At 46.8% G+C, this 23,019-nt stretch overlaps 1 protein-coding gene across 5 annotated transcripts in view; it reads left to right on the top strand.

Annotated features, from left to right (window-relative positions):
* Positions 1-23,019, top strand: part of TREH (trehalase) — a 34,296-nt gene that overhangs the window by 2,529 nt on the left and 8,748 nt on the right. For 2 of the 5 annotated variants that reach the window (XM_089773245.1, XM_089773246.1), the window contains 9 exons: positions 2,894-2,976; positions 4,475-4,508; positions 20,052-20,152; positions 20,482-20,629; positions 20,792-20,879; positions 21,056-21,156; positions 21,532-21,624; positions 21,976-22,092; positions 22,617-22,739. In XM_089773245.1, the coding sequence (XP_089629371.1) occupies positions 20,131-20,152; positions 20,482-20,629; positions 20,792-20,879; positions 21,056-21,156; positions 21,532-21,624; positions 21,976-22,092; positions 22,617-22,739 (692 nt within the window). In that variant the 5' untranslated portion in view covers positions 2,894-2,976; positions 4,475-4,508; positions 20,052-20,130. Of the gene's footprint in view, positions 1-2,893; positions 2,977-4,474; positions 4,509-5,679; positions 6,261-20,051; positions 20,153-20,481; positions 20,630-20,791; positions 20,880-21,055; positions 21,157-21,531; positions 21,625-21,975; positions 22,093-22,616; positions 22,740-23,019 lie in introns of those variants that run through there. The other 3 variants (XM_089773244.1, XM_089773243.1, XM_075909574.2) reach the window with 3 other exon arrangements.

The following is a 23,019-nucleotide window of genomic DNA, read 5'->3' as shown; positions in this document are numbered from 1 at the left end:
GAAGCATGTGGGTTTTTTTGTTTTTGTTTTAAAATGATTACCTTGTAACCGCTAGCAGTGATCCAGCGGAGGGTTCCCCCCTCCGGTGGTTTTTTTTGGGCAGGGGTGGGGGGGAGAGGTTCGGTATTTTTCTTTCATCCATCTGGCAACCCTACCTGGAAGAGGCGGGGCCTAAACAGGAAGGGGCGGGCCTACCCCGCCACCAGACAATGATTGGTCTGGTGGTGGGGGAGCCCCTTTGCCCCCCTTTCCCTCTAGGCACCCATGCCCTGGAAGAGGCTTGGCACGCTCCTCCACCCCTAGGCCAATCAGGGTCTGGGGGCGGGGGAGAATGGGAAGTCTCCTCTGGCCCTGCGAGGCTCTGGTAGCACCACAGGCTCCTCTCAGGGCTGGGGCAGGGCGAAGGAAACTTCACGCAGTTCCCCAGGCCCTGATCGGCCTGGGGGTGAGGGAGAAGCAGGTCCTCCACGGGCAGGATCCAGCTGCTTGGCAGGCTAGATCCAGCCCCTGGAGCCCCTTTTGCCCATCCCTGGGCTAGCAGGTCTGATCCCTCTTTACTGACCAGCTGTGATGGGGGAAGCACAGCAATGCAGCCCTAGCTTGCTCTATTTCCCACTGGTGAATGCAGGGGGCAGGCATGCTCCTCCTTTGAGCAGTGCAGCTGGGAGAGCAGAGTTGCTGCTGCTGCTGCTGCCACTGGTGAGTGTTGTGGGGGCTGGGCTCCTGATGCAGGCATGAGGCCCCTCCCATTAAGTCTCTGACTGCCCAGGGACTCTGGCCCCTCCTCCCACCCATGGCCAGGACATAGTTAAGAGCGAGTTAGATAGACATCTGTCAGGGATGGTCTAGATTGTACTGGGTCCTGCTGTGAGAGTAGGGGACTGTACTCGATGACCTCTCGAAGTCCCTTCCAGTTCTAGTGTTCTATGATTCAAGCCCTGGGCCCTCTCCAACTAGGGATGTAAAATCCTGGTCAACCACTTAAATTGGGGCAGACTGGACAGGTTGGAGAGGGTCCCACAGCATGGTGTGCTAGCTGGGCTGAAGCAGTTCCCTCACCAGTGGCACCAGTTAACTCTAACCAATAAGCATCACCTTAGCTGTTAACCATTCACATCCCTATTTCCTGCACACCAACCTCCTATTCCAGCCTAGTTGAGAGTGGGGGAGACTGAGCAATGGAAAGAGCGTGGCTGGAGGGAGTGGAGGCAGGGTATCCAAAACAGCAGGGCCTTGAGGAAGGGAGTGGGGCAAGAGAGAACTTCCTTTTGTACAGTTACAAAGTTGGCAATTAATAAATGAAGGATAAGAACTTCTGCTACGGGGCCCAGAATCACCTCACTCAGTAGATTTGGGGAAAGGGCAACAATAATTCTGCCTCATTCTTACCTGTACTGAGGATGGATAAGGAGAATTTAAAAAACAAAAGGCAGATCCAAAACACTCCAAGGTAATACAGATTAGGGATGTAAACGACTATTCAAATAGTCAACTACCTGATAAGTCTAGTCGACTACTTGCATTCTTCCCTCCTTGCTGCCTCTGTATCAGCTGCAGCGGTTGGAGGGACAAGGAGCTGGAGTTGGGGGGAGCTGCCTTAAAAGCTGGTTCCCCCCAGCACCATCTCCACAGTGTTGCCTGCTGTGAAGCAGCCTCTTCCTGTGGCGGGCCCCAGCTTGCCACAAGCAGAGGTTGCTCCACATCCCACGGAGCAGCCCCTATCTACAGGGGATCCCAGCAAAGACCCCCGTGAGTAGGAGCTGCTGCCAAAGCAGCCTCTCTTCGCCATCAGCCCCAGCCACCACTGGGAGGGGCTGCTGCTGGAGTAGCCTGTGTTTATGGCTGACGCAGGTCTAGGACTGCTGCAGCTCTGCATTTTAAATGTAGTAAGAGCTGCCCAGCTATTACTACATTTAAAATGCATAGCTACAGTGGGAGTAGCTCCCGGACTCAGTGTGAGGCGGGACAGTGTGCCTTCCCTTATTGACTAATTGGGACAAATTGCCAGTTACCCACCTCTTAACAGACTTAATACAGATATTTAAAACAAAACCACAGACTTTTTGGTGTCCAACTCATGATTTAGGTCTCATGAGGCTGGGATGAGGACACCCTGTGCAGTAACTGACCTTCAAGATGGTTGTCCCTGTGGGTGCTCCACTCTAGGTGACTATGGAGTAGTACCTTTCTATGGAAGGAGGGACTTCAGAAGTTGTGCATAATGTTAGAGAGTATGGCCTGGTTGAATTCCTGGTTAAATTTCTATGGTATAGTGCTTAGTGAATATGTGTGCGGAAGCTCGCATGACTACCCTATACATGTGAGAAATGGGCATATTTTATAAAAATGCCATAGAGGTGGCTACTTTTTTAATGGACTGTGTGCATGTGGAGGGAGAAGGAGGAATATTGTTCTGAGTACAGGCAGTCCCCGGGTTACGTACAAGATAGGGACTGTAGGTTTGTTCTTAAGTTGAATTTGTATGTAAGTCGGAACTGGTACATATTGTAGGGGAAACTCTAGCCAAACATTTCTCCAGAGCTCAGTTTTATTCTCCCACACCTCACTTCCCTCAGTCCTTTATTCTCAAGCTTAGGTGTCTGCTGAGAAAAGCCGCTCTGCGTCTCCTTGGTCTGCTGCGGGGGGGCGCTAGCTTTGCGTCTCCCTGGTCTGCTGGGGGGAAGCAGCTAGTGCGGGCTTGCCTCACCTCGTTTGTAAGTAGGGATCCGATGTAAGTCGGATCCATGTAACCCAGGGACTGCCTGTATAGCAGAGATGGATGCAGTGATATTCACATAGAGAGTCTCTGATTGGTGATGGCTTGTCCTTTAGCATGCTCCACGATGGAAAGAAACTTTGAAGATGATTTTCTGAATAGTTTTGTCTTTTCTAGGTAAAATGCGAGTGCTCTGTGCACATCCAGAGTGTGACGATGATAAAAGTTGGTATCTGTGTGGTGTTTTGGATAGAATACAGGTAAGTAGATGGGTTAATTAAGAAGAAATGATAAGACTTTGGAGAGGAATTTAGGATGTGGTCTGAGGATGACTTTATTCTTTAGGAAGATATTTTTATGAAGGGGTCAGCCATTAGAGTGGTGACATAGAGTGTGTAACTGACCAGTTGTGGAATCAGTGCCATTTTGGGGAATATATCTGCCTTGTACTGGGTCTACAACTATCACTGAGGTGTGTAGGGGTCACTGGACCCTGCACCCCCTTCTGCAGTCAGATGTGATTCTCAGCCAGCAGGTAAAACACGATCCGCATCTGCAAAAATGAGCTGTCTAAATCGGCATCTGCAAATACCTCTGGGTATCTGCGGATTTTTGGACTCTAATTATGCCAAAGATATCAATCTTTTCCAGTCAGTTGACTAGTCAATTCTTTCTCTTCCCCTCTCCCCAAAGTTGGGAAAAGAGGCAGCAAAGGTGGGAAAAGAGGGGGTACTTTAAAGGGGCAGTGCTACACAGCTGATTCCTGGCTCAGCTGTGTGGCACCGTCCCTTTGAAATACTGCCTTGCCGTTTCAAAGCGGCGGTGCCACACAACTGAGCCCGGGATCAACTGTGTGGCGCTGTTGCACATGGAGCCTGGGGTCAGTTAGGGACTCTCCGGCTGATCCCAGGCTCCAGTGCAGCATTTCCGCTGAACCCGAGATCAGCTGGGGAGTCCCCAGCTGACCCCAGGTTCTGGGGAAGTGACACGCAGAACCACGGTCATCTAGGGAGTTCCCAACTGACCACGCTCCGCATGGCATTTCAAAGTGGCAGTGCAGCATGGAGCTTGTGGTCATGTTGCCACTTTGAAATGTTATACGGAGGCCCTGCTAGGGACTCTTGTACATTTCAAAGTTGACATGCCGTGTGCAGCCAGGAGTTAGCAGGATTTCCCGCTGGCCCCGGCTGCATTTGGGCTCTTGTACATCTCAAAGGAGGAATGCAGAAGTGCCTATTGACTCGTTGAATAGTCGATGGAAATTCCATCGACTACTCGACTAGTAAAATAACCGATAGTTAATATCCCTACTACGGTGTCCACTAGTAGGAGCAGGATTGGAGCGTAAGAACATAAGAATGGCCACACTGGGTCAGACCAAAGGTTCATCTAACCCAGTATTCTGGCATTGGCCACTGTTGAAGACAGGTGCCCCAGAGGGAACGAACAGGATCATCAAGGAATCCCTCCCCTGTCGCCCATTCCCAGCCTCTGACAGACAGAGGCTAGGAGCACCATTCCTACCCATCCTAGGTAATACCCACTGATGGACCCATCGTCCATGAATTTATTTAGTTCTTTTTGAACCCTGTTAAAGTTCTGGCCTTCACAATGTCCTCTGGCATGTTGTTCCACAGGTTGACTGTGTGTTGCTTGAAAAAATACTTCCTTTTGTTTGTTTTAAACCTTCTACTCATTAATTTTGTTTGGTGACCACTAGTTCTTATGAGAACAAGTAAATAACTTTTCCTATTACAGGCAACCCCCAACATGCGACACGATTGGTTCCCAGGTAAGCGTCACAAGTCAGGAGCATCGTAATTCAAACCCTCATTGACAATAGGCACTGTGTGCCATCATAAATACAGGCCGGGGACGTAAGTCGGGGGTTTTCGGTCCCTTCCGCACTTTAAAAAGTTGTAAGTGTGGGGGGTCGCAACTCGGGTGGTCACAACTTGGGGGTTTCCTGTAACTTTCCCATCACCAGTCATGATTTTATAGAGCTCTGTCATAACATCCCTTAGTCTCCTCTTTTCTAAGCTGAAAAGTCCCAGTCTTTTAAATTTCTATGTGCCTGTTTAATTGGTTAAACCAGGGCTACTCAACACACGGCCTGTTTGTTTCTGGCCCATAGTGCAGTTTGGGTTTATGCAGGTTCAACATGCAGCCCACGGATGGGATCCTTTGAACATGGTCTCCACTGGGAACACGCTCCACGGTCTTCTGTAATATGCGTTTTAGTAGTTAAATTCCTGGACTGTCATTACTTGTTAAAAGTGCTGTCATATGGGTAGAAATTGAATAAATATTGCGCTTTATTAATATCAGCAGAACTGACTTCAATGGGCCCTGCATGTTGTGTAGTTTTGCCTTAATCTTTGTATTCGTACCCATCAGCGTGAAATAAGCTATTTGCATATAATTTGCATGTACATGCAATCGCACTTAAGTTGCGGTCCTTGGCATGTGCTGTGTCATGGTGGACCCCGGGGCTTCCAAAGTTGAGTAGCCCTGTGTTAACCCGTCAATCTGTTGACCTCTGAAATGTTAAAATTTAACTGGGATTTTACAATCCTAACCTCAGTTTACCTCTTTGTCCAGCCTCGGGCAATCGACTGATCCGTGTCTATTGTTATGGGCACACATTCTCAGCCTACCTATAGACATCTGATCTGGGGAAGTTATTACTGTGCTTTGTTTACAATAAATCACTCAGATGCTTTCATATCTTATCTGATTCTTAGTCCCTGGGGGCTGTCCCAGAGTCTTCTGTGTTGGCTACTTGCACAAAGCCAGTACAACATACAGAAGGAGCATGCGAACATGCACGCAGCCAAATGGTTATCCCTGACAGAGAAAGAGACCTGTCAGGACACCAAACTGGTGACTCCTGAACTACCACACTTGTCAGTTACCTTTAAAAAAAATCTTGGGTCACAATCATTAATGATTTACAGAGGCATATGTCTGGTAGCCTTCCTCCATGGGGATTGAGTTTCTCAAAGGTTCCCATCCCTGCTTTTTTCATTTTCTGGTATCTTCTGTTCCCTCATGAGGTGCCTGATGTTGGGGTTTGGTGGACAGGTTCCTTCATACTGCCTTTTTCTGTAATATACAGTAGACGTGGCTATGTATATTCTGTTGCTGAGTTTCCTTCTTTAAGTTGCTTCCTTCCTTTCCCAACTCTTACCAGAGGTTTGAGCTGTTATTGATGAGTTAGTATTAAAGAAGACAGGATTTTCAGACTCTGCGTGTCCAAGGTGAAGCTACTACAAAGATTGTAGAAGTAGCCACACCTCTTGAAATCAAATTCTGGCCCTTATATAATGCAGACTTTGCACCACTGACCTTTGCACAGGTGGATAGGATCTGGTACAAATAATCTAATAATTAAGTAGAAGAGCAGTCACTTCAATTTCTCCTCTGAAATGGCTTGCTCTGCAAGGATTTTGGGGACAGTCTGGTGCTTTTTTATCAGCATCTCTGTAAATTCTGTGCCACGATGGCGAGGACTGGTCTATGGACTCCCACCTCCTTGTGAGAGGTAACTAATTCCTGGGTGCCTGAGGGATTGGTGGGTCTCCTGGTAAATGATCGTGGGACAGGGACATAGTCTAATTATTTTAAAGTGCTCTGGGCTGTGCTGTAAAAACAAGAGCTGTTTAGAAATGCAATGCTGGTAGAAGATTGGGGACCAATAATAATATGCTGAGAGTAGTACTTAAGATACATGTGTGCACATTTAAGTGCTACTCTCAGCTACTCCTCTCCCCTTCCCGCCACTCTTATGGATCCTAACCCCTGATATGCTCATTTTATCTCTCCCCCGCTTTCCTCTGCCTTTCTTGTGAACATTAGCTTTGTAGGACTATATAGTTATTTTGATACAATGCACTGTATTATGGGGCCCTAATCTCAGCTGAGGCTCAGGCACTATAATAATGCAAAATAACAACTGTGAATGGTGCTAGATTGACAGATGGAAAATGGTCAGTCACTAGAGTCATGTAGTGTTGATTACATTCAAGGGTTATATAGGCTAAGTTCTGAAGAGAGTAGGGGAAGGATGGTGCAATGTATAAAGCACTAGTCTAGACCATCAGAGAGCTGAGCTCTGTTTCCCCAGACTCCTTTTGTAACCATGGACAAATTTCTATGCCTCAATTTCCTAGCTTTTTGATGGCTTTACCTCGCTAGTGTGATAAATGCATGACAGTGAGGTGCACAGATATTACAGTGGTGGCAATAATATAAGGTAGGGAGTCATTGAACAGTTTTTTTACTGAAACTACACTTTTGAGTAGGGTGGATTGATTTAAATTGAGGCAATTTTGAATCACCAAAAAAAATTGCTTTACATCAAATTTCCCATTGATACTACTTCATATTTCTTCAAACAATGGTGCAAATCTAATCACTAAAACATGTTAATTTAAAGCTCAGTACAGCATTTTACAACATCTAAGAGGGTATACTTCATGTAAGTTTTTTGGTAACTGGACTTTTATTAATTTAAGCAAGAGTACATAATACTCATTACCAGAGTCAAGCTGCAGATGCAACAGTACATTAGGAATGATAACTAAATCTTTCTATCTCACGCTCACAAACGTACACACACTCTCTATAGCACTTTGATTAAACCAAATCTTAAATGTTAGTCTCCTGAGTTGCTGGCTGTACTTAAACTCTTTTTTTTTTAATGTTCAAGCTTCATTAACTCTAACAGATAAGTCCTCACAACATTAAATGTTCAGTGTCCTTAAAACTTCTAAAACTAGCTGTCATCTTCCCCATTCCTGCTTTCATTTTGATGCAGATCTGATTCCAAGTTACCAAAAAAGCTAGGACTGTGCTTAGAGTATGCTTAATTTTGGAGTAAGCCCCATTGAAAACAAGTACATGATGGCAGTACTTTGGGAAAGCTGAGTTATGCTGAAATAAAATAAGGAATAGACTTGTGGCATCACTTTTATGGTCTGTGACTATGATGTTTCAAAATAAGAGGCATATATATAAAATAGGAAAATGATTGTCACTCTGTCTTTAGACAGTGTCTTAACTAGGGATGTAAGCGAGTAGTCCCTTGACTAGTTGCTTGCTCCTCCTTGCAGCCTTTATAAGAGGCAGCAAGGGAGGACCTGGTGCTAGTGACATCGGACCATCAGTCGGAACCACAGCACCGTTCCTAGTACCGAGTGCTTGCAAGAAGGCGCTGAAAGGGAGATCGCTTTCGAAGCAGGCCAAGGGAGCATCTGCGAGGGGGACATTCCAAGATTTTATCACCACCCAGACACAGAGACGCTCCCGTGCACCACAGGCACAGGTTGAGCCCTGCACGGGTGAGTAGTCCCGAGGTTCAGGACCTGTCTGTGGAAGAGGTCTCTTGGCCATCAACCCCGGACACCTTTGTTGCGGCCCAGGAGCTGATGAAACTTACCTCCTCCCCGGGACTGGCACTGTGCAGTGCGGAACCATATGAAGGTCATGAGCGGCAGGGACTTAGAACGGGGCCGACATCACACATGGTTCCACCTTCCTTGATGAGGGAGCCCCTGATGAGGGACTCTGGTTCGGTACCACCTGTAGTAGTGGCACCGCTGGTACAGGAGCTGGCTTGTGCATGGAGCAGAACCATCCCAGCACCAGTGGCTTCAGCTCCGTCAGCACCAGAGCATGCGGTCATGCCCCCACCAGCACCACTACTGCTGCATCAAGGGAAACTGGTGGCCGTGGTGCACCACACCTGGCATCAGTGGCACCGCCATGGTCCGCATCTGAATGCTCCTCGGAATTGGATCCAGAGTAGTTTACTTCAAGGGCCTTATCACAGCGATCACTGAGGTCAGGTCAGTCGAGGTCTCCACACCGGTCCCAGTCTCAGCATCAATCCCGGCACCAATCCCACTTGAGGTGTCACTCACGGAAGGCCAGCCTACCATTTCAGATGTGGCCTCCACAATGGCAGCCACCAGCCCAGTGGCCCTTTTGGACCTCCGGGTATATCATCAAGCACATGGTCAGGAGTTTTCAAAGTCAGGATCAGCCTCAGCTTCAGTGTACTCAGAGCACAGGGCAACCCCTTCAGCCGCCCTGCTCACATGGGCCCCAACATCAGTGTTCAGGCCCAGTCCCTCAGAATCAGCAGGGGACAACAACCACCCAGCTCAACAGCCAGCCATGGTGAACCCTACCCAGCCACAGCCACCCCTCAATCGCAGCCCCCGATGAAGCTCTGGCTGACCTGTCCCCGGCTATGCTAACCGTGGACATGTGCACCCATCAAAACCTCCTCAGGAGGTTGGCCCAGAACTTAGTGGTGCAAGTCGAGGAAGTTGCAGAGGAATCTGATCCCATGGTGGACATCCTGACGGTGGATGCTCCTGCTAGGATTGCCCTCCCACTTAATAAGACGGCAGCCAGAATTACTAAAAACCTTTGGCAGACTCCGGTGTACATTCTTCCGATGCAGAAAGAAGTGGAGAGGAGGTATTTCGTGCCACAGTCTGGCCATGAACATCTATTTTCCCATCCACCTCCACGCTCGGTGTTGATCCAGGCTGCTTGCCAAAGAGAGAGGCATTGGCAGTCTGGGCCCACTCCTAAGAGCAAGGAGCCCAAAAAGCTCGACCTCTTTGGACGAAAGATATATGCAACAGTGGGGCTGCAGCTGAGGATTGCAAACCAGGAAGCAATACTCAGCAGATATGCCTGTAACTCTTGGGTGGCTGTAGATAAGTTCAAGTCCCAGCTCCCAAGGGAGTTGCAGGAGTTTGGGGCTTTGATGGAGGAGGGCAAGGTGGTATCCTGCACCGCCCTTCAGACTGCGCTGGATGCGGCCAACTCTGCGGCACTCTCAATGGCCACAGGCACTGTCATGCGGAGGAACTCATAGCTTCAGGTCTCGGCCTCATCTGAAGTCCAGACTACGCTGCAGGACCTGACCTTCAAAGACTTGGGGCTCTTCTCAGAGCAGACTGACAGTAAATTGAACAGTCTGAAGGACTCGAGGGTGACATTGAAATCCTTGCATCCACACCCCTGCTCCCCAGTGCTGCCTGTTGAATCTCAGGTTATAGACACTGTATCAGCAGGGTCCCAGACAAGATAATAGATGGAGAAATAGGGGAAATAAAGGCAGGGGCACTAGGAGGCGCTCTTGTTCGGCCTCTGAGCAGACTCAAGGGCTCTCCAACAGGACTCCGGGCCCAAGGTTAGGATTTTGAAGATCCGCCCTCAGGCGGATTACCAGCCCCAGTGCTAGATTGCCCCTTCACAAACAAATTGTCCCCTTTCCATTGTTCTTGGTGCTATATCACCTCAGACCGGTGGGTCCACAGGATGGTGACAAGGGGATACTTTATCCCCTTCCTGCCCTACGCCCCTTTCCCTCTTCACGGACCCCTCTCACGAGCACCTTCGTCAAGAGGTCTCTTCGCTCCTGTCATTGGGGGCGATAGAGAGGTTCACCTCGCATTTTGAGGGAAGGGTTTTTATTCCTGATATTTCCTCATTCCAAGCCCAAAGGGGTCCTTTGCACCATCCTAGACCTCAGGGGGCTCAATGCCTTCATAAGAAAGTCAAGGTTCAGGATTGTGACGCTGCCCTCCATCATGCCCTTATTTGATCTAGGGCACTGGTACGCCACCCTTGATTTGGAGGACATATCCTTCCACATTTCAGTTGTCCCTCATTTGGAAGTTCCAACATTTCTTGGTGGGTGGGGACCACTGCCAGTTTGCGGTGCTGCCTTTTGGCCTTTCCACCGCCCCCAGAGTATTCACCAAATGTATGGCAGTGGTAGCCGCCTTTCTGAGAAAGAGAGGGCTTCATGTTTTCCCCTACCTGGACTACTGGTTCATCAGAGGTCACTCCAGGGACAAGCTGCTAGCCAGGGAAGCCTTTTCCCAGTTGGGGCTCTTGTTGAACAAGGCAAAATCGACCCTCATCCCTACTCAAATAAAAGAATTTGTGGGAGTGAAGTTAGACACTTCTACAGAGCTAGTGTCTCTACCAAGCTCCAAGTTTGCGGCCATAAAGGACATTATTGACGTCTCCAGCCACATTGTCTAAGGCAATTGGGCCACATGGTAGCGTGCACTTACGTGGTGCAATACACCAGACTGCACCTCTGACCCTTGCAGGTCTGGTTGGCAAGGGACTACAGGCTGGCTCACGACCACATCGATACCATGGTAACCATCCCACCAGAGATCCTGTCCACGCTGGACTGGTGGCTGTGGGAGAGTGAGGTGTGCTCCAGGGCCCCCTTTGCCCAGTCCCCTCCCTCAATGAAGTTGGTGGCGGGTACCTCCGGTACTGGGTGAGGAGCCTGTGACGTAGTGGGGGTACCTGGCTGGTTTCTATGCTGCTGGCTCTGGGGTAACCCCCACTGGCTGCCGTGGGTACCATGACCCAGCAAAACAGGATGAGTCACTATGCAACCAGTGGGCAGACACCCCCCATGGAGAGGAACAAAGGAAGGTGGAATGCTGCCCTGGCTGGGGGACAGGGCTGGAAGAGAGTTAGTGAGTTGCTGGCTGTGTGGGAGCATGGAGGAGTCAGCCTAGGGAAAGGGGCTGGAGTTTAGGGGCCCAGTCTCCCCCATCTCAAGGGGGCCTGAGGCATCCTAGCCCAGCTCTGTGACCAGATTACATCTGTGCTGTGCTGTATCCTGGAGAGGCAATAAACTTCCTCTATTCCACCGGCTGGTGCAGTCTGTTTGTGCCATTTCGGGGTGCAGGAGACGGGGGACCCCCAACGCGCCGTCACAGAGCCTACCTAGCATACCTATGGACACAAGGAATGTGGTCCTGGGTGGAGAGGTTGTTGCACATCAATGTCAGGGAACTGAGAGTGGTACATTTCGCGTGCCAGATGTTCCTGCCTCAATTGAGGGGCAACTGTGTTTCTGTCTTGGTGCACAACACAACAGCGATGTTTTATATCAACTGACAGTGTGGTGCTTAATCCCCTCCCCTCTGTCAAGAGGTCCTAACCCTTTGGGACCTTTGTGTCACGCAGGGGATTGACCTACAGGCTACCTACCTCACAGCGGCCTGCAAAACCCTGGCAGACCACTTCAGCTGGGTATTCTTGGCCCACGAAGGGTCTCTCAAGGAGGAGATGATACACCTTTTCCACAGGTGGTGGACTCCCATTCTAGACCTTTTCACATCACAGGCCAACAAGAAGTGTGCCCAGTTCTTCTCATACCAAGGTCGGGGTCCAGGATTGATGGGGAATGCCTTGGCAGTGTGGTTCCTAAGAGATTTTCCTACTGGTCTTCTTCTCTAAGCAGCACGCAAATGAGAAAGATCAAGCGTGTCACATGTCAGGCAGGCTCTTGCCTTTTATTTAGAGAAGACAAAGCAGTTTCGTAGGTCAACCCAGCTCTTCGTCTCTATAGCAGAGAGGATGAAGGGCCTTCCCTGTGTCGTCTCAGTGCCTGTCATGGATCACAGCATGCATTAAGGCATGTTCTGATCTAAGGGGAAAGCTGGCCCCACCTCTCACGGCCTATTCCACCAGAGCCCAGGCCGCCTCAGTGGCATTCCTAGCCCAGGTGCTGATCCTAGACATCTGTAAAGCGGCTACATGGTCATCGATCCATACTTTTACTAACCATTATGCAATTACGCAGCAATCTAGACAGGATGCAGCTGTTGGCAGAGCGGTGCTGCAGTCTGTTAGTTCTTAGGTTCCGACCCCACCTCCGTAGGTATAGCTTGGGAATCACCTAAGTAGAATGGGCATAAGCAAACACTTGAAGCAAAAACGGTTATTTACCTTGTAACTGTTCTTCTTCGAGATGTGTTGCTTATGTTCATTCCAATCCCACCAACCTCCCCTTTGTCAGAACATCTGGCAAGAAGGAACTAAGGGGGTGGAGGGCTAGCAGGGGTATATATGCACCGATATGCTGGTGCCACTTCAGAGGACTCCCTGGCTGGTCCAACAGGTACTGATAAGAGTAAAAAGCTTCCAGAACTTGTGCACACAGCACGCACACCTAAGTGGGATGGACATAAGCAACACATCTTGAAGAACAACAGTTATGATGTAACTAGACTAGAGCAATTAATTCATTATTATGAAACTAAATGTAAGTGTAGCATGTTTGTGGTAAGATTTAATTATAACTATTTTTAAATGAGAAAATTAGTATTTTATTAATCATTTTAAACAAATATCCAATTAAATACAAATATCTAATTTCAATAACGATTGTTTGATTTTAAAAAAATGGTAATTTTTATCCATCTTGCTCTGGAGCCAAAGGAAAATACTGTATCTGTTTATGATTAAGACTAGTAGATTTACCCGGCATTGCTCAGGTAAATTAATTACGGTAACTCATAAGAACATAAGAATGGTCGTACTGGGTCAGACCAAAGGTCCATCTAGCCCAGTATCCTGTCTACCGACAGTGGCCAGCACCAGGTGTCCCAGAGAGTGTGGACCGAAGACAATGATCAAGCGATTTGTCTCCTGCCATCCCTCTCCAGCCTCTGACAAACAGAGGCCAGGGGCACCATTTTATCCCCTGGCTAATAGCCTTTTATGCACCTAACCTCCATGAATTTATCCAGCTTCTCTTTAAACTCCATTATAGTCCTAGCCTTCACAGCCTCCTCTGGCAAGGAGTTCCACAGGTTGACTACATGCTGTGTGAAGAAGAACTTTCTTTTATTAGTTTTAAACCTGCTCCCCATTAATTTCATTTGGTGTCCTCTAGTTCTTCTATTTAGGGAATTAATAAATAACTTTTCTTTATCAGCCCTCTCCACACCACTCATGATTTTATAGACCTCTATCCTATCCCCCTCAGTCTCCTCTTTTCTAAACTGAAAAGTCCCAGTTGCTTTAACATCTCCTCATATGGGACATGTTCCAAACCCCTAATCATTTTAGTTGCCCTTTTCTGAACCCTTTCCAAGGCCAAAATATCTTTTTTGAGGTGAGGAGACCACATCTGTACACAGTATTCAAGATGTGGGTGTACCATAGTTTTATACAGGGGCAGTAAGATATTCTGGGTCTTATTTTCTATCCCTTTCCTAATAATTCCTAGCATCCTATTTGCCTTTTTGACCGCTGCTGCACACTGTGTGGAAGTTTTCAGAGAACTGTCCACGATAACTCCAAGTACCTTTCTGGGGGGGGGGGGGGGATAAAAGGAAAATGCACATGTTTTATTTAAATGATTATATATTTTAAAAATATGTTATTTTCATTAGGGATGTAAAATCCAGTGTACATTGTTAACAGGTTAAAGTGTAGGTTAACCAGTTTAACCACCTGCCATGCTCATGCTGGACAGGGCCTGCTGCATCATGGGTAGGGGCTGCTCTGGCCCAACCAGGTGCTGGTTAACCATTTACCCCAGTAAGCATGCTGGCAAGACAATGCTTACTAGTTAGCCAGTTAAACCTTTTCATGCCTAACTTTTATGAAGTTAATTTTTATTTTGGATTTCTTAAAAAAGGATTAATTTTTTTTTCAATTTTTTTAGTTTTTTTAAAATGGGAATTACATCAAGTGTATTTTTTTCTGCATCCCTATAACCTCTTATCATTGGCTATGCTCTAACAAAAAGGGGCTATAATCAACTTGGGGTTTCCAATAACATTATCTTCTAGTTTTCAAACAGTAAGCCTTGATTTAGCTGTGTCAAAACAGAGCATTACTCCAAATATCTCCATTTTATCACTTTTCTGTAAGGTTTATTGAGAAGCAATCCTATTCCAGGTTTATCCTATGTTTCTGGCTTATCTTGGTCCAGTCTTTCAACATTTGTTCAGTTATGTCAATTTTGAAGACTGTAATTGATTTGATGATTCTGTCTCTCTTCTGTTTTGTTTTATGAGAAGCAATAATATTCTAGGCACATCCTGTATTCCTGACACAAACAAACCCTTATGTTGCTTTAAGTTATAAGAGGAAGCTGTATATCAAATTTGGTGGCCTTAACTCTCAACATTTAGGAGGGGGTTCTTGATGAAACAGGCAGACTCTCTAAAATATATAGTAGATGATAAACTTCCCATTTTAATTTACCCTCTCCTGTTTAGTAAAAGTGATGGGCCCAAAGGATGTTTGTGTGTGAGGGGGTGGTTCAAAAACGGAGAGATTTTATGGGTGAAAAATGGAGGATAAGGAACGGAAGAGTAGGTGAAGCCCAAGCCAGATGCTGTGGCAATTAGATCAAGGGAGTAGAGTGCTGGTCTTACATTCTGGGGTACCGTGTTTGAGGAAGGAAGGAGCACTGGAAGCAGAACTTTGATCACTGGGAGGAAGAATTTAATCAAAGCATGTGAATAATAATTGGGAGTAATTTAAAAACACCTTAGATGCCCGGAAAGCTACAATCCTACAATTGAGGAAGAAGGCCATAATGATTAAAACAAACCCGACCTGTTTTAGAGGGAAAGTGAAGGTACTTATTAAAAAATGGAAAAAAGGTGAAGTTGATAATAAAAATTATAAATCAGAAGTTAGGATTTGTTGAAAACTGAGGCTGTGTCTAGACTGCAGAGCTTTTCTGGGATACCGGGTGGAACATGTCTGCTTTTTCGGAACAGTTTCTGAAAAAGTGGGCGTGTTCTTTTGGCATCCCTGTATTCCTCTCAGTGCGAGGAATAAGGGATATTCTGAAAGAGGAGTTTTTTTCTGAAATTTGGCCCCATATAGATGGGCCAAATTTCAGAAAAGCCTCTTTCGGGGAAAAAAACAGGAAAAGATACGCAAATTGCAGTTTGCTATTCGCGTATCTTTTTCTGATTTATCTCTGCAGTGTAGACATCGCCTGATAAGGGAAGCAAAGGGACACAAGGAGAAACGTATAGCCAGAAGAGGTAAGGACAGTAAGGAGATTTATTTAACAGATTAGGAACAAAAAGAATCCTGACAATGGCACTGGTGCATTACTAGATGGAAATGGTAGAATTGTCAATAATAATGTAGAAAATTCATGTGTGTTTTTAAATATTTCTTTGTCTAGGGGGAAAAAGCAGATATAGTCTCATAATGTGGTGATGATGTTTTTCATTCAAATAGTATCTCTGAAAGATGTTGAACATTTTTAAATGAGCAGGTGCAGATATCTTGCATCCAAGAATTTTAAAACAGCTGAGGGAGAGGCTCGTTCAGACAGGCCATTCATCTGGTTTTAAACAGGATAGCCCTGCTCTTCTAGTGTTTGTCACCCATCTGGTACAGACATATTGAACAGGGTATGCTATTTTGAAGAACATGCCGCCTGGATCCCACTGCCATGACCTTGCACAAATGGTCACATCTGGAGGAGTCATATTGGTCTCGGTGTGTCAATGAAAGACAAGAGAAGTAAGGAAACAGATATTAACAATGGAGAAAACATAAATTTACAAGTACCCTTGTAAATAATACATACCTAGGAAAGAAAGAAATAGTAGAAGGAGAGAGAATGTGATAAGCTTGCAGCTTTGCTTACTAGCACTTAACACTTGGTAGTGCTTGCATTTCTACAGGCATTGGTTCACAAAATTAGTAAAACGATAAATTATGGGATATGGTGTAGTATGTAATGTGCATGTGTCAGTGTGCTTTGGAATATGTGTATAATCTGATTTCTATTTATGTACTTTGGTGGTGTTATGTTTCTCTAACCCACTCCCTACACTTGAGCCTGATTATATCAGGTGTAGCTTTATGAAATGCCAATAGAAATTCGTTAGTGACAAATCTAGATTCAAACCAAGTTTTAGGATTCTAGAGAACTAGATAGTGTTCTCCCTGAACCAGGTATATCTGGGTAAGACTAATGAAAAAGGTCTCAGAGGGAATTAAGTAAGGCTTTTAATTTTAGCAAGATTTTCCTATCCCCTTTTCCTATAGCTGGGGAGTTTTTAGAAGAAATACCTATTTGGCTGTTTCTTAGATCTTATTATAGATGGCAATCATTCTTTTTTAAAAGAGAAGTTGAGATGAGCTAGAGCTGCTGTTAATTCTGTTTAAGTCTGAGCCTGTTTTGTCTCAAGTGGTGGTTGTGATAGAGCTGGAAGGTGGGAAGATGGTGGTGATGGCTAGAGTCTTCTACCTGGCCTGGTATGGTAAAGACAATCCCCCCAGGACTAGAATGAAAAAAGTTCAGTATCCCAGAAGGTGGTCTGAGTGGCAGCTGCACTGGCAAAGGTTGTCCCATCTGTTCTTCGTTCTCTGTTGCCAAGTCTCTTAAAAAAAAAAACCCAAAATGGAGTGATGGGCAGAATAGCCTATCCCAGGCATGTCCAAAGTCCGGCCCGCGGGCCAATTGCGGCCCGTGTTCCGATTTAATACGGCCCCCGCTTCCTCCCCCTCTCCTGGCTCCCCGGCGCTCTTTTGAACTGGCGCGCCCAGCACGCCGCTTCTGGCCGTGCCGCCGCCGCCCATGGCCTCCGCGGTCCTAGAGCCTGCCCTGTAGGGCACGTCTGCAGCCCCGCTTCCCCGCTCGGCTGCGGGTTCGCCCTGCCCCCAGGCCGCCGTGAGGACGGCGTGCCCTGCGCTCTCCGCCCGCCTCCGACCCTGCGGGCCCTCCGCCTTGGAGATGAGAGTGCAGGGACGGCCCTCACGCATGTTCACTTCTTCAAATCTGGCCCTCTTTGAAAAAAGTTTGGACACCCCTGGCCTATCCCCTTATTTGTTCCCCACTAGAAATAATATGTAGTGTACCAATTTTGGTTGGTTAATTTCCAGTTCTACATTTTCTGTTTTTTACCAAGCATGATTTCAGCAAGTCCTGTACTTAATCATTAGGCCTTTTTGTTTAGAGTCCAGTTAGTGTCTCTTCTATTCCTTTTCCCATGTTCATTTTGTTATAGATTAATGTGACATTTTATGAACTTTCACATATTTTACTATTCAGTTCACAATTGGAATAAATGTGTAGGTCCGATCATCATATTAGGGTCATAAGCTCAGCAGTGTTCCCTGTAAGGTAAGCTCTTGGGTGGCCACCCAGGAGAGATTCAGGTGCCACCCAACTGATCCACGGTTGCCAGAATGCGTTTCTACTAGTGATGCACATCTGCACACGCAGTGGTGCACATAACACAATGTATTCTTTTCATGAATGGAAAAAATTAGAGGGAACGCTGGGTCTCAGTGGTTGATCAAGCAGCATCTGGCTTTCTGCTATTTCTATGTATCTTTTGTATTTCTCTCTCATAGACACCACTCTACCAAACAATCTCCCGCGAAGCTCCCCATCCACATTGAATGGTGACACGACTCTGTGTATTAATTTGAGGCCTTTATTGTTTCTTAGGTTTATTTTGAATGAAATTACCAATTGACAAAGCATGAATTTACAAATAGCTTTGTAAATAATACATAACTAGTGCATAAAGAAATAGTAGAAAGAGCGGTAATGTGATAAGCTTGTAGCTTTGCTTACTAGCACTTTGTAGTAGCGGCATCTCTAGGGGATGCAGTGTTGTGCATTTATCTCTACTCACCAGTTTCGAAATCATTTAACCCAACCTATATTAGAATTCGCTCTCATTTCAGTGTGATTATACTGTGCAGTTTGTTTCCTGTGCTGTTTGTGTTGGTTAAGAAAAAATGGAAAATGTGATAGAAAAGTTCCAGAGAATGGCAAAAATTGGAAGGCAGGACCTGGAAGTACTTAAACCCTAATAAATGTTGTTAGGGTTCCAAGTTGGCAGTGTACCTTCAAACAGGACTGGAATAGTTCCTGACTTGTGCATATGGTCTGTCCTTGCAAGTCAGAGCTATGCCCTAGCCAGGCATTTTTGCAAGTCTCTTATATGATTCTGTAAATGGTTGAATTTGTTACATGTTTTAGTCTTGTTTGGAATGTGACAAAGACCACTGTAAATGGTCTCTGGTGCACCGTCCATGCTAGGCTTCATAGTTAAGGGACCTGTTGCCTGATCTAAGATTACATGTAAATTTCTAATTACCGCCTTTAGGATTGACAGGTTCTTGGTCCCATGATCAGACCCAGTATTCAATTATTCTGTGGTTGGGAAGCCTGATGTGCAAAGTTGCAACACTCACACTATAGAAACTCTTGTATATTTACAAATATAGTTTATTAATACAGTTAGCACAGTCACAAACACCCCAGTTTCATAAGATAGGGAATGTACATCCATATTTCCATAGCACATACTTACATCATTCCTTCTAGAACAAGCTTAGGTATTAGCCCATCATCTTTCTCATTACCTTCACCTTCCCCATTATCACTAGGGGTCATCATTCTGCCCTGCCAAGGACTACATCATCTTCTCCCTCTCGCCCCTGGGCTGGGGTCCTACTTTTATACTATGTGACGCTGACATGTGTGATACATATTCACAGGGCTTGACAAACAGCAGCAAAACCTGCTCGCCAGCCCCATACTGAGCATGCACAAGAGCCGCGTTGTGCACGTGCACGCCGCGAATGAACGGGGCGCATGGCTGAAATCTACTCACCACGGGCGAGTAGATTGTATAGTTTGTCGAGCCCTGTATATTCAATAGGGGATGTTTCTAATGTTGAAGTGTTCGTTTCCTATAGGTCAATGTATCATTGCTCTCAACTTATCCTATACGTCGGTTTGTTACCATGGACCTTTGTGGTCACGTATCACATCCTGTGTCCTGATTACTTCAGCTCAGCCTGAACCAGTTATTTTGGGACTTTTTATATAATAATGCATCTGCTGAGTCTGAGGGTATTTTTCCTACCATCCTATGTTAGTGAAAGGTCCCAGAAATAAGTTCCCCTTTTCAGTCCAGGGAAGCTCTAAATAAGCTATGGCTTGTGACTGGTTGAGATCAGTGTATCAGCCATAGAAATCTGCTAACCTTAGCTTCTGCTGATCTTACAAACAGCCTTTAGCAGATTTCTTGTGTTACAGCTCTTAACTATTACCTCTATACTAAATCTACCCATTAATATATTAATGAATTAATTTAAATCAACACAACCATATTATTAGCATGATAGGAAGCAGCTTGACAGGCTACAGACTACATTTAAATTCCTGCAGATAAATCTGTTTAACAAGCCTTGACTAACTGGTCTGTGTAACGGTGGTTACTCACCTCTTTCTTCTCTCCAAGTTGAATGCAGTTTGTTGTGGTAGGGTGTGTGGATTGGCTTCTGCCTTAAGGCTCCAGCATGTCTGGGTTGCTGTCCATGCTGAGAAGCCTGCATCATGCTGTAGATAATGAAGCAGACTTTGTCCAGCAGAAATAAGCTGGTTGATTCCTAAGAAATCTGCTGAATCTCATGGGTCAGGACATTACCTAGGTTTGTCTGAAACTTACTCATACTCTTTCTTTGGTCTGTCTCTTCTTAGCCAGATTTACTGCTTTGGGGACCTGCTGAAGCAGGTTCAGCTGACCAAGCTCTTCTCTGATGACAAGCATTTTGTTGACATGGCATTGCGGGAGTCTCCAGGTCAGTAATGGCAGTATGGCTAGGGCCACAGAGCTGTTGAATGTAGTCTCTTTCCCTCCTGCCAGACTCCTGCAGTCTAATCTGATGCCTGCCTGTTGGTGCTACCTGGATCCTGTACCCATCCCACCACACTCCGACAGGATAAGTGAGAATCCTGGTACTAAGGCACAGGTGTGTGCTGTGCCCCAGGGCTATTAATGGGAATGGTGGCATGGTGCTCTGGTACATACTGCACCAAGGAACCACTATGCCATTGCCACTCATGGGCCCTGTGCTGGCAGAACCTCAGCCAAAGCAGGAGGAAGTGATGGCTCTCTTCTTGTTCCCAGAATTAGTTCTGAAGAAGTTTCAGCAGCTAGTAAATGTGACTCCAGGGGGGATATTGTCCAAAGAGCAGCTGCAACAGTTTGTGAATTCATCCTTCAGTGACCCTGGACAGGAGTTCGAGCAGTGGGAACCTCAAGACTGGACAAGCAGGTACAAAATGGAGCCAAAAGGGCCCCTGCAAGAGGCATGATGAGCCTCAGGAAAGTATCTTAACTGTTCTCTGGGCTGCACTTTGCCCTGTTAATGGGAGTAAGGGAGCCAGAGTGTGCTGGGCTGTCCTCTCTCAAGTGTGTTTCCTTCTTTATCTTCCAGCCCCCGGGTTCTAGCCAAAATTTCTGACCAGAAACTTCAGGCATGGGCATCAGATCTAAATGCCAAGTGGAAATCTCTGGGGAGAAAGGTAGAGATATGAGTGTGGGGTGACTATTGCTTCTCTGCATAATGTTTAAAAAGTAAGGTGAAGATTCATTCCATGCTAGTTCTGCGGGGCGGTGGGGCAGGGCAAGGGGGGCAACTGGCTCAGGGAGCTGGGGGTTGTGGGGAAGTGATGACCCACTTAAATCATCTCTTTCTCAGATCAAAGATGACGTAGGTGCTCGCCCAATGTTTTACTCACAGATTTATGTGCCACACCCTCTGATGGTGCCTGGTGGCAGGTTCATTGAATATTATTACTGGTGAGTAAAAGTTGTTATGTTGGAGCTTTGTCCTGGTTATACCTCAAACTGATCTAGCTGCAGCCCCATTGCTGTAACTCACCCTGGCTCTGTGTCATGCTGATTGAGCTGGGTGAAGCCAAGCCTGGCTGTCACTGCTCCGCTGGCCAGTATGCGTGGGGGTTGTTTGAAATAATTATTCTTGCTGAAACAGTGTGGGGTGTAGCCATGATTGTAAAGAGTGGGTGAAAACAGACTGCCTTCTGCCCCGGCCTGAACTCCATGCTTTGGGAGAGTATCGGGTGTGAGCATGGACCAGTTTACATTTGGTTCACACAGGGCAACTAGCACAAAGCATCTGGTATCACTCATACAGCTGTTTCTTTTATGCTGTAGGGATTCCTATTGGGTGATTGAAGGGCTGCTCATCTCTGAAATGACCACCACAGCCAAGGGGATGATAAAGAACTTCCTATACCTAGTGGAAAGGTGAGAGTTTGACCTAAGGCACCTGGACAGAGGAGCCTGGCTGGAAGTTCTCTCCATTCCTTCCTCAGCTCTGATGCTACTCCTCTTCTGTCCAGGCATGAGAAGCTGGGCTCTGGCAGTGTCCTGTGCTGGCAGGGCGTCAGTTTGGGGCAGTGTCCTATGCTGGCAGGGCGTCAGCTTGAACAGGGACAGTTGTCATGAGTGGCACGCATCATCTTGTCCTCCAGCTTTGGCCATCTTGTCACAATTGCAGGGCCCTGTTCCAAGTGCAGGGTGGGAAGGCTTCAGCAGGGTCCTTCCTCCTCTTCCGTCCTTAGAGCTGTTTAACAAAGTCTTTTCCTGGGTGTGTAGGTACGGGCACATCCCAAATGGAGGGCGAGTCTATTACCTGCGCCGGAGCCAGCCGCCTTTCCTCACACTGATGATGGATGCCTACCTGGCCCATACCAATGACACAGAGTTTCTCAGGTGGGCATGAGGTTCTGCTAGGTGTCACCAAGACCCAGCATGTTCCAGGGGGAAGGGGTGGATCCTCCTTATCTCTCCTCTCCCTCCCCCCCCATGGCTGGTGCCAAGCCCTTGGGCTCTCAGGGTCAGATGACTGCAGGGGACGTAGAGTACAGGGTGCCAATCCAAGATAATAAAGCTCCCCCATCTGGTAACACCAATCCGGATCTTTCCTATCTTTGAGTATAGTATTGCCACCTGTTTCATCTGACTGGTCCCAGGGCTTGTGTGGTCTGTACTTTGCTTGGTGATCAGGTGTTGGAGGTAGCAGGAGCATTGCTCCCAATCATGGTCTGTGCTGTGTATCTCCTTCAAAATGTACACTGAGCAGCACCCATTGGGAAGTTCCTCAGAGCGGTTCATTCCTTCCTTGGCTTCCTGTCTCCCCCATGCCTGGGCAGACTCATGACGGGGGTGATTTGTTTCTCCTGGAAAGAGACTGCTCCATGAGGAGACACTAACCATGACTGTGGTTTGATTCCCAGGGAGAATATCCATTTGCTGGAGATGGAGTATGAGTTCTGGCAGAGGAATCGGTCTGTGAGCATCACAGTTGGGGACAGGAATCACAGTCTGAACTACTACAACGTTCAGATCGGGGAGCCCAGGTACCTACCCAACAGTGTGATGGGACACTAGCGAGGGAGTCAGGATTCTCCTGAGTTCTAGTCCTCGCTCTGCCACTGACTCACTGTGTGACTGGGCAAATGACTCACCCACTTTTCAGCTTCTCCATCCACAGAGAGACATAATCCTCCCTCCTGGTCCCTCCCCCTCATTTGGGAGCCATTGCACATGGAGACCTCTAGCAAAGCTCTACAGTGCCACAGACTGTTCCACAGGCCATTCCCCATCCCCTATGGCGGAGACAGGTGCTGATGGACATGG

Source organism: Pelodiscus sinensis, chromosome 25 (assembly GCF_052426305.1).
Source record: "Pelodiscus sinensis isolate ZL-2025 chromosome 25, ASM5242630v1, whole genome shotgun sequence".
In the NCBI taxonomy this organism is placed as follows: Eukaryota; Metazoa; Chordata; order Testudines; family Trionychidae; genus Pelodiscus; species Pelodiscus sinensis.
Note: the sequence above shows the minus strand (reverse complement) of the source record. Positions and strands in the feature narration are given on the sequence as shown.